Below are 12,045 nucleotides of genomic sequence, written 5' to 3'. Positions count from 1 at the left end.
CAGGCCCTCACATAAATGCAGATTGACTCGCGCACACACGCATATCTTGCTGATCTTGTAAAAAAAAAGCTGTAAAAGCCTCTCCAGAAATGTGTTGGTCTGTAACAAAGGCATGGCAAGCCCAATGGAAAATGTTAGTTTGCTCCCTCGACGAGGTGTGAAGTGCGAGCAGGCGGCTGGCCCCACAGGTGGCCCAGCCCAAACACCTGTTGTGTGAATCCTCAGTGGGAGGGCGTGAGCTCTGCCTACCTTGCATGTCCCAGTGGAAAAATCACATCCATGCTACACTGTGGCACATGCCTATTAATTTGCCCTCATCCACTCCTTGTTGTGTGCGTGGGCGTCAGACGTGATGCCCAGATTGTGTCCCCACCGGAAACGCTCAGTTGACCCTGGCATCATGCGAGTGGATTTTCCGATCCCCTATCCGGGTCTCAGATGCTCTACTAAGCTGTCAGTATCTATTTATATCCACCAAAGCTGCGGCAGCCCTTCTCCATCCCACACCCTGCCACCCTGATGCCAACTCTACCCTTGGCGCCAGGGTGGGCACGGCTGATGAGTCGCCAGCCATTGGCTGCAATTAGTGCACAGTCAGGCAGGAATCCCCTACCAACTCCATTACACCCCTCTCCACAGCCACTTCCTGTTCCGAGGCTAACAGACACACTACCACACACTTGCTTTCCATTTTAAGCCTTTTTATAAATGGCACCACTGCAGTGTTGGAATAATGGGGTCGAATACAGAGCACCTTTCACAGTACTTGAATCACTCTACTGTGCAAACTCAGTCTATTCGAGGACAATGGCAGCCACATTTGAATTGTACCTGTTCAGATTGGCGTTGAGATTGAGTGAAAGTTGTGTCTGTAATAGGGCAGCGATTAGTGACGAGCCCTCGAGTTATTGGGGCTCAGCTCAGCTTTTTTTCTCTAATGATCCCATAAGAAGTGAAGTTTTTGACGGGCGTATTTATTCAGCAATAAATTACTAATGCTGCCAATCCTCAGAGACCCCACAGTGATACACTGAGACAGATGCAATTCCTAATCCCAGGTTTATTTTTTTTTTTCTCCAACGAGGGCTTTAATGTGCCGTGCATGCCGATGCAGTCGTGACCACTGCTGTGGAGGCGATGATGACATGTGGCAGAGAAGTAACTGTTTCTCACCTCCTAATAAAAGAGACTCCTTTTTAATCTTTTCAATTTGATTGTATTCCAAAAACAGGCCTGTCTGCCCATCTGTCTCTCCTAAAGAAGTCTCCTAAAGGGATTTTAATCATCTGACTCTGGGCTTCTCAGGCAAATAGCTACATCTCTCTCTTTCTGTCTCGCATACCCTCTGTCTCCCTCCCTCCCTCTTTCTCTCTCATACACAATTTCCAGTTTTCTGTCTTGTAGTTACTGTCATACTCTCACTTGTCTTCTCTCACTTTCTGATACCTTATCGTCTCAGCTCCTTTGTGCCATATCTGTGCAGCCATTAGGCTCTTCAGTCCCTCTTCAAGTCCCCCTCAGACACATTAAATTCCCCCAACCCTGTCCCTATTAATCCACATGGCTCTAAATTCTTTATTTCCTTTCAAAGGGACAACGCGAGCCGTGACATCAATCATGGAAAGCGAATATTTAGTCGGCGCTAATTTCCACCAATAGCCTGGAGACAGGCTTAGCTGACAAAACTCATTCCTGTGCTGAACAAAACTGCTTGTGTTGAAATCTCCCCTCCCCCTGATCCCTCCTGCCTTCTGCACAGGCAAATGCAGCATCACAATAAACACAGTTAGCGCTTCTGTTACTCCCCCTTGATTTAGGCTTATCAAATGAATGTGCACCATAGAGGGATACCCTTTGACAATACATAATGGCTCCATTCTGCATGAAATGGTTTGGTAATACCAGTCGAGTGTGGCAAACGGCTTTACCCGGTGCCACTACGAGAACAGCTGCTGTGTTCTTAGTTGGGCAAGTGCACCACTCTGCTTCACCCTTGAGGTTGTTTGAATCGGGTGAGTGGTTTCTTTTTGCCAGTTCCCAGACCCCACTCACAGTGCCTCGTTCCTCACTCAGTTCTGTTTGAATGAGTGCACATTCGCCACAAGATGGGACCTATAAACTGTCTGACCTGTTTCCTCGCCCCTCTGTGTGTGAGCATGTGTGTGAGCGGGAAACATTCAGAGAGGGTTCTGTTGATGGTGGTGGTGGGGGGCTAATAGAGGGGGATGGGGCAAGTGGGGGGCATTTTGAGGGCACCCCTTTGTGTGGCTTGAAGGGGCCCCTTGCAGTACCTTTATCTTTCCCACCCCCCAGGCCCCTCCACCTCCTGCTGCATCCCCTAGCACAGCTGCCCCCTATGCCAGGCAGGTTAACCCAGATGAGCCATTTGGCCCAATATAACAACCCCTAGCTACATCCACTCCCTATGCTGATGGCTGAAACTCCTTGGTGAGGACACAGAGGGCAGTGTTGGACACAGAGCCAGTTCGGGCACAATTCCGAGCCCATGGCTGTTAGGCATTGCTGTGCAAACAGTTGGATATGGTGTATTGAGCACCGATATTGGCCTCATAATGCAGCTGGATTGTGTAGTTAGCTGAACCTTGATGTGTGCTAAGCCTCAGCACTGATAGCCATTAAACATCATTGATTCCCATTTCTAAATAGGCCTCTCCAGTCCCTGAATCAAAGTGAGTTTACATGGAAAAAGGGAGGCGGCGAGAGTAGAGCAATTGATTGTTTTTGTAAGATTTCCAAGATCCAAATGAATGGTTCTTAAAGAGGTTATTATGGATGAATACCAAGAACCTGTTTCTGCTCATCAACAAATAATGAGCCATAATCTGTGGGATCAAATAACAACAGCAGACATTTCTGCCTGTTTGCTTTCAACACTTCAGTTCCTTCCTGGAGCCGATGCAAAGCCCTTCTCTGTCCGTCCACTTGTGTGCTTTGGAAAAAAGTGTCAACATGTAGGATTTGTTTGCAAAGTGCCTAAACCTTAATCTGAGGACAAAGCAGCCTATCCATTGTCTAAATATCTAAATCAGCTATTAGGATTTTTAGCTCTTAATGAGAGTTGAACCCAAGCTGATTGCTTTCCTGCAGCCTATAGAACCATGTTCACCTTAACTGACTTAGATCGGTCTGCAAGCTGTTATCCTCAACTAATTTCACTTAAACAACTTTCAGCCTGATTTAGCTGTTTGTAGGCTGACTACTGCAGATGTCTCTGACGACAAAACAAAGAAGTTGCACTGCTACTTATGACTCTGTCTGTTCTTTTCAGCACTATGGGACCAGGCAGTGCATCTCTCTGCGTAAGCCCAGCCACTGCTTCATTCATTATTTAGAGGCCTCTCCACTAGGTCCATTGTATTAAAGGGGTATGATTTGAATAGGAAGTAGCTTCCTGGACCCAGGCGTGTGATGTGTGTGTTCCTCCGTCATTGTATGTTTCTGTGGGCTTCATCCGTCTGCCTCAGCAAGCCAGGGGGCTGAAAGAGAATTTCCATTTTATGAATATTTAAAACATAATAAAGTTTTCAATTTTATTCTATTCAACCCTAAGGGGTGGAAACGTGGCAAAGGCAACCCTCAAGGACAGCACACAGAGTAAAGGTAGTCGGTTCAACAGAGGCATCAAAAATATGGTTAACATCAATCAGCTCACTACCTCAGAAATCGTTTATCAAAATACACACAAACACACAAACATTGGCAATAACACTGCATCCTAAAAGGGTTTTACAGTGTCCTTATTTCCCACAGCTCAAACTCCCCTTATGCTGTATTACTATTGGATCATAGCATATCCGGGCAGCCCACTGTGTCCGTGGTGACCTGGCATGGCTCTCCGTGAGACACCCAGCTGGGAGTGCCCCTGAATCAACTTGGGATTAGCCCAGGATTGTCTGGGATTACTCTGGGATGGAGGGGGATTAGCAGTGACTGCCTGTTTCAGGGGCGTGAGGGCCATAGGCTGGCCAAATTGCCCCTGACTCAGACTCAGGGAACAGGAGGCGGACAGAACCACACCCACAGAGGAACCACCTGCAACCCGGGCTATTCTTAGATACTAAAACACACAAACACACAAACAGGATGACAATGAACAAAAAACCATGTGGTGGAAAACTACATGACCGGAAGCCAGCAGCCAGTGAGGATGAGGGTGATGATGATGCTGCCGTCACTGTGGCTGACCACCATCTGAAATCTCTCAAATCTCTCTTAGCAGGTGGATTCATCAGTTTAAGAGGGTTTGGACGATGACAAATCCCTCCAAGTTCAGTGGGGCCGCTCTTCCCTCGTACGGGGATAAATCGTGATTTGAATCAGACAGGTCACACAGAGTTGCAAGCATGAAGTGCGTCAGCTCTCGGAAAAATGCCCCATTTACAAACCGACAGTGGTGGAATGGCATGAAAGCTTACATATGTTTTAATTCAGGCATGCGCGGGACTTGATGGGGATGATTTGGAGTGGTATGATAGGTGGATGATCCAGCCAGAGTGAGACAGGGAGTTGGCGCGGCACGTAGAGAAGCCGTCAGAAGCAGGGAGCGGGCATCCCCTGCGGACCTGCACTGCCGAGATGAAAGGCTGTTTAGTGTTGGAGCAGCGGCATCAAACAACCGCCTCCTCTTGCATCCTTTCTCCCATCCCCCACTCTCCTTCCATCTCTCTCTCTCTCTCTCTCTCTCTCTCTCTCTCTCTCACCACAATATAATATAGTTCTGCACGTTTGTGCCCGTTTACCTGGTTGCCATGGTTACCCAACGCTGGAGGTGTCACAGTAAGATAACCCAAGGAGGCATTCACAGATCACCTGAATGCAGTTTGCCTCCCGTTTGTGTTCACTGCCGCAATTTGATTTATTTGTTTCCCTGCCGTGCAGTTCAGTGTGAATACAAATAATCTGCAACATGATGGAGATGGTGGAAGTGGGAGTACTTGGCAATCTGAAACAATCTATTGTACCAGCATATTCTTTAAACACAGGAAGAGCTTTAGATTTGATATTTTCCTGCAAGAGGGACAAAATGCCCCCCACACTATAGAAATCAGAATTGCAATGACAGATTGTTGCACATCAGGAACCATCAGTTTCAGCAAGCATTGAGATGTAAATGATAATAATAAAAAAAAACTATATCCTTTGAATTACTTAGTCAGTGACTATACACGCTGGTGTAGGGGATAATGGGAAAGTAATTGGTGACACACTGTATAATTGAAGGCATAGAGACTGAAAGCAGAGGTGGAAAATGACTCTTGTGTGCTAAGTGTGTAGAAAAAAAATGAAAAAATCAAAATATGTAGCACACAGTGACGAGAGGGAAAGTGATAAAGACAAAACATGGGAGGGAAAGGGAGATAGGGAGAGAAGGTGGATGGTGGAGGGTGGGAGACATCCATTAGCCTTCCTTGCTCCTGGCCCAATCTTGCGATACACCCCCCTCCCATTCAAGCTACGAGAGCAAAAGAGACAGGGCTGGCACTGAGCCAGACTGGCACCGACTTCAAACATACAGTACACTCAACCACAGCAGCTTACATCAGGCTGGCTGAAAGGAGAAGTAGAGGAGGACAGATGGATTGATGGAAATTAAAGTGGGAGGATTGACGTACATAAGGAGAGTGTCTCTGACTGAATCTCAGATCGTTGCACGTTGGCTGAGGTTTTACAGGGTCTTCGTCTGTGTCAGCTGTAGCTGTCCTTCGAACATGATTGTGTTGTCAAAAGTGCCCTTACTTTTCTGACTTTGGTTGACACTGATTGCATAGTGGGTTGAATATTTAATTTGAACCTCTACCAAGTTTATGAGCCATCCTTTTATTGTTTGATGTCAAAAAATCTTATTTGCCTATAACATTTTTTATGAATCTTATACAAACTTATGCAAGTGTGTATTTCAAAAAAGCAGTTTGTGTAAAAATGGTGTGTTCTTCTCATCTCTCCGCAGAACTCCATCCGACACAACCTGTCCCTCCACACACGCTTTATCCGAGTGCAAAATGAAGGGACTGGGAAGAGTTCCTGGTGGATGCTGAACCCTGATGGAGGGAAGATGGGCAAGTCTCCGCGCCGGCGAGCAGTCTCCATGGACAACAGCACCAAGTACCTAAAGAGCAAAGGCCGCATCAGAGGCAAGAGGGTTGGTCGTCCTGGGATAGGAGCAGGGTCTGCTGTGGTGGGGCTCCAGGGCTCCCCCGATCATGGCAGCCCACCTCAGAAAGGCCTCCCAGGAGTCGGAGGTGCAACTGGGACAGATGGAGAGTTTGACGCCTGGACAGACCTCCATTCCAGGGCTAGCTCGTCAGCCTCGACCCTCAGTGGCCGTCTGTCACCTATCCTTGCTGAGGAAGAACCTGAGGAACCAGAGGAGGGTGGCTTATCCTGTTCAACATCCCCCCATCTCTACCCCTCACCGACCAGTGCCCGCTCCCCATCCATGGGAGCTGGGAATCGCTGTCCTCCCCTTGAGCAGCTGCCTCAGCTGGCTAACCTGGCAGGGGCCATCAGGCTGGATGAGCAGCTCATGGAGGAGACTTATCATCACCATCACTCACAGCAGCCGCAACACCAGCAGCACCCGGCTGTTGGTAGACACAAGCAGCAAACCCCTGTTTACCACTACAGCTCTGGAGTGAAGGGGCAGAGCTCTTATAGTGCCAGCGTCTACGGAGCAACAGGCATGGGGATGCTGCGCCACCACTCACCAATGCAGACCATTCAGGAGAACAAGCCAGCCAGTTTCTCTGGAACCATGCGGGCATACTCCAGTACCAATGCCCTGCAGAGTCTGCTAACAGGGGGTCCAGTTGGGCAGCAATATTGTTCCAAGGACATGATGCTGGGACAGGAGAGGGAAAGTCATCCTATGATTGGTCAAGCAAGTAATGGAGTAAGCTCCAACCATCACAGCCACCTCCCTGGTCACCACAATGGTCACAGTCACAGCCACAATGGACCTCATAGTCACAGCTCAGCTCATAGCCATAACAGAACTCATAGCCATACTCCTACTCATAATCACAACAGTGTAACCAACCACAACTCACCCCACAGCCTCGTTCACAACAGTCTCAACCTCAACCAGAGCCATAACCACACCCCCCCCCGGGCTGTGGCTCTGGCCCCACGTGGCAACAGCAATCAGCTGCAGACCTACAACCACAAAGCTCCCTACCTGTACAGCCCCCCATCACATGCCCACCTCCCGGCCTCCACCACCCTACCCCCAAACCCAGCGGGTATGCTTGGCATGCCCCAGGACTCCTGCCATGTGGCCGCCGCCCCACACCCGCACCCCCGTCAGAACCATTACCTTGACCCCCAACACCTAGGCATGACAAACGGACTTTACCACCATGTCCAGGGGATGGGGAACGGTAACATCGGTAGCAACTACCACAGCTATCACCAACCTCACACCCTTGAGAGACTACCTGCCGATTTGGACATTGACATGTTCCACGGTAGCTTGGACTGCGATGTGGAGTCCATCCTCCTCCATGACATTATGGACTCTGGGGAGGAGATGGACTTTAATTTTGACTGCTCCCTAGCCCAGGGGGTGGGCATTGGCATGGGTATGGGCATGGGTGTGACCATGGGCATGGGGATGGGGATGAGCAGTCTTGCCAGTCCACAGCAAGCCCACAGCAACCAGAGCTGGGTGCCAGGCTGAAGTCAAGGACAACACATCCCACCCCCAGAAAGAACTACCCCACCCAAGAAGCACTGTGCTCAGCTGTGACACTCCGGACTTGACACAGAGACTATACGACCAACTCCCCCATCTCCCTTTGTTGTCCTGACAGTTCTTCTGTCACCCCCTCCTCTTTTTATCCCCCTCCCCTCCAAGATGTCACATTAGGTTTTTCCTTGTACTAGCTATACTGTGATGACAATCTCTCAGCTGTGATTGCCCAACATCGCTTCTCATCTACCATGAGAACTGAACTCTCAATGCACTTTATTGCAAGTGGGTCACATCTCACAGTGCAACACGTTCACAGAGCAGCTCAGGCAGAGCTCGGCATGTTTTGTAAGGTGGCGGCGGGATTTGATCGGAGCAATTGTGTAAATCAAAAGCTCAGTTGATAAAATGTCAGATCTTGGCACTGAATTAAAATCGGACCCGTTAGTTTCATATTCTGTCGTTGACAGTGGTGAGGACAACCCCTTTTTTTGTTGTTGCAATAAAGCCGTAACTTCATTTTTATTAGATTTTTGTTTTTTGTTTGTTCAGAGCTTTCCCTTATTTCAAACCTTTCCAAATTTAAGATTTTGATTAAAAATTTTAATTGATATTTAATAAAAAAAATGAATATGCCTGATTTGAGTATTTGTACAATAGAATTCTGATCTGAAACCACTTAAATGGTGACATTCACTTAATCATTGCTTCCAATTAATTATCTTACATCAACAGTGCTGTTATTTACAGCTTCATGCATTCAGTCCTTGGCACTGTGACTTCTCTCTCGGATGCAACATTTTGTCAATGACCTTTTGCTATTGCTGGGAGAATATTGTCACTACATCGTTAAAAGGATTCTATCATTACTGGCTAGCATGCAATTTGGTGAATTAAAATGTCATATCACCTTGTCTCACCTGTTCTTCTTGTGCCAGCTCCCCCTCTCTCTCCCTTTATCTGTCTCCCTCTCTCTGCCTGCCAGTGGAGACAAAGTGGCCATTTCTCACACCAAGCCATTAATGTGCTTTGATTGAAATTCAGCATCTTGCTTTTAATCTCCAAAGTGATGTGGCAGCGATGCGTCATTATTGAGAATCTACCGCGTTGTCCTCCCATCTCTCACCCCGGCCGTCCGGGCCGCCACTCGCCTCTCCAACTTAATGTGCCAAGAAAGCGAGACAAAACTGTGATTAACGCCAAGTCACTCTGCCTGCTGTCCTGCTCTGAGAAGGGCCAATGTCACTGTCCGCTTGCCTGCTCACAGAGGGTACAAAAAATAGAAAAGATGGAGACAAGGATAGAACAAGTCTGTCGTTGCAGTGGGATCAGTCATCAGCCTCAGTTTCCGTGCTCATTGGGCATGTGTATGAAAACATGTAGCGTATTGGTATCGTAAATCATTTCCATATCTGTATTCTGTGTTCCCTTGTTCCCATGTTTTCTGAGCTTTTACCCTGAGCGTCAACAACTCAAATAGGTGCAAAGAGAGGAGATTTACAGAGAAAACAATCAGCCAGTCAGAATGGCATGAGTCTACGTCAAACAGGGTTGTGATGCACCACAGCCATCCACATCCACTTTTTGTGTGTTTATTCTGTTGTCTTGTAGTTGTTGTTGTATTGTTGAAATTCCAAGGACCAACAAGAACAGCGCTGAAATAGCAGCAGTGTAAGGATGTTATTCAATGGTGAAATGATGTTGGTAGTGCGATACGACCTTCCTATACTCCAATACTGTGCCCCCCTCACACATGTGCTCTGCTCAATTGTCTCTGTGTGTGTGAGTGGGGGAGACTGAAGCTTGTGTCTCACTGGCCTTGGGAGAGAGAAAAAAAGAGGACATCCCTATTCTCTGCCTCCCTCAAGCAGACTCTCTGCGCTTGGTCTGTACCAAGTACAGCACACAAAGGAAACGAGGGGGGTGCGGGGGTGTACAGGTGGGGCGGGGCTTATTGTTCCAGCCAAAGGTCAAGCATGGCACAGACTATCAGACCTATTATTGAGGTAAATACTTATATTTCAGGGCTTTTAGCCACACTGGTTCCACTTAATCTATGTGGAAAATTAGTGGGATTTTCTAAGCAAATGGGCCTCACAAAGCAGTTCTGTTATATCCTATGCTACAGACATTTAGCAATGCCCTGCTATTGGAGAGAGAGCTATATATGATGTCTAATTTTCCTATATTTATTTATGAAAGAGATTGGTCTTTGTCTCTCCCAGATGTGGTCGTTGTTTGAGTCTACTCCTGTCCCCTTCCTTTTATTTTTCTCAGTTTTTTAAGATGTCACTCTCCCTTTGCCCCTTTACTGACTTTTATTTTGTACAAAATCTATATATTAAGAATATTGTATAATAGTTTTTAAAAATCTCAAAAAGAGTATCAGTTTTGTTGTCTATTTCTTTTCTAAGAGAATGTATCTCATCATCTGGTGACTGTTAAATAAATGAAATCAAAAGAAGGTCTGTCAAAGTGAGCTTTTCTTTACAATTCACAGTCTGCAGTGGATTTTCCTGAGCTTACTTGTGCTTGTCAGCTGCGCTTTCTCTCATGTGCTCGTGTACAATAGCCGATGAGATGAATGAATGTGTGTTGCTTGTTAATTAATTTCTTCATTGTGTAGTTAGTGTCATTTTCAAAACTCCTTTCACACTCAGTGCAGACAACCCCTGCAGCCGTGTTACGCCAAGTTGGTGCGTGGGAGGCAGAAACGAGTGGGCTGTATTGATATAAAAAAATGGGGGGGGGGGGAAATGGACCTTCACATATGTCGAGAAGCATCACTTGTGCAACTGCATGAGAAAGAGAAAGAAATGGGGTGAGTGTGTGTGAGAGAGAAAGAGAGAAAGAGGGATAGTACTTGATAGACAGACAAAACAAGGAGGCAGCCAGACAGAGTTGGCAGCATTGGGGTAATAGGTGTATATGTGTGTGTGTGTGTGTGTGTGTGTGTGTGTGTCACAAGGCTTGTTATGGCCCATGAAGCGGCATTGGTTGGCCACAGCTGTCCCGGTCCCATTGGAGGCGTTTTCACAGGAGGAGTGTGCAGCGCTAGGCGCCATACTGCCAGGCCCCAGGGGAGCCCCCGCCTCTACACTCGCTCAGACGTTTACACACATACACAGACTCACACCACACATGCACATTCACACACATACATTTGAAAATACCACAGATTCACACGTTTGCACAAAAGAAGCACACAGCGCGGTTATGAAACCATGTGCACCGACGCGCGCGCTCAAACAGACATTTCTCACTTAGATGTACAGTTTTAATTGACTCCACTTGACAAAGCCTCTCTGCAGGGAAACAAGTGAGAAGTGGAGGGAAAGACAGAGATATAGGTGTTGGAGGGTGGAAGCCAGGCGGTGTATATTCAAAGCTAAAGATGCTTGACACCAAAGCAAACGATTAAGAGCTGTTTTTCGTGAACATTTTAAAGGGGGTCTGTCGAGCCAAAACGTGGCTCCGTAACTTTATGGGATGTTTCATGATTTCACAATTAGACCAAACTGAGTGAGTGGAGCTGAGACGGAGAGGCTGGCGCACGGCCAAAGTCTTACTCCTCACCGCCCGTCTCCTGAGAGAGATGGAGGTTGAGGTAGACAGGAAGGCAGTCCAGTCCAGGTGCTGTGCCTCGGGGAGGGTCTGCTCTTCTGTTACTCATTATCAGAGAGAGGGAGAGAGAAGCTGTGTTACAGTGTCATTATTCATCCGCTCAAGCATCTGGGAGGAAGTCTTTCCTTACTTGGCCCAGCGATATCGTTGGAGAGACCGCCCTTGGAGCTAAAGGCTGGCTGGGGACACTGCTAACTGCTAACAGACAGACCCACCCAGGCAAGGCTCCAGGGTACAGATGTCCTTGAGGGCTTATGAGGATTCAGCATTTCTCGATTTCCAGCAGAGCTGCAAAGTGAAAAGCTGCTATACCTCCAAAAACTCAATTGTTCACAGAAATGATTAATACTCCAACACGGAAGGGTGGAGTTTGTTACAAGTGTCAAGACTTATTCTTACCCACACCAGCGACTGTAGAAATCAATTTCAATAATCACCGTCATAACATGATTTTAAAGATGTCTGAGCGAAGAAAAGCAGCGGAAGAATAATGTGGGAATAAGAAAAAAGCAAAGAGAAAGAATTGATTATAATCATTATGACTGAATTTTGAGATGTATAAGACACGACATACATATATGACCTGCCGTTGACAATTAAAGTTTTTAAATTATTTTTTTTGCTATAACTAGTCTGAATGTGCAGAGATTTGAATAATATTTTTAAACTGATGAAATGTCAGACTCAATGTAAGTGGATAGTGTTCTGCAGAA

General features: G+C 47.0%; 1 protein-coding gene across 1 annotated transcript in view; it reads left to right on the top strand.

Annotated features, from left to right (window-relative positions):
- The window catches only part of LOC118113086 (forkhead box protein O3), a 31,620-nt gene extending 21,448 nt beyond the window's left edge, over nt 1-10,172 (top strand). Inside the window, exon 2 of the mRNA XM_035162446.2 lies at nt 5,969-10,172. Within this exon, the coding sequence (XP_035018337.1) occupies nt 5,969-7,696 (1,728 nt within the window). The 3' untranslated portion in view covers nt 7,697-10,172. The remainder of the gene's footprint in view (nt 1-5,968) is intronic.
- Nucleotides 10,173-12,045: the final 1,873 nt, after the last annotated feature.

The sequence above is a fragment of the Hippoglossus stenolepis genome, chromosome 8 (assembly GCF_022539355.2).
Source record: "Hippoglossus stenolepis isolate QCI-W04-F060 chromosome 8, HSTE1.2, whole genome shotgun sequence".
NCBI lineage: Eukaryota > Metazoa > Chordata > Actinopteri > Pleuronectiformes > Pleuronectidae > Hippoglossus > Hippoglossus stenolepis.
Note: the sequence above shows the minus strand (reverse complement) of the source record. Positions and strands in the feature narration are given on the sequence as shown.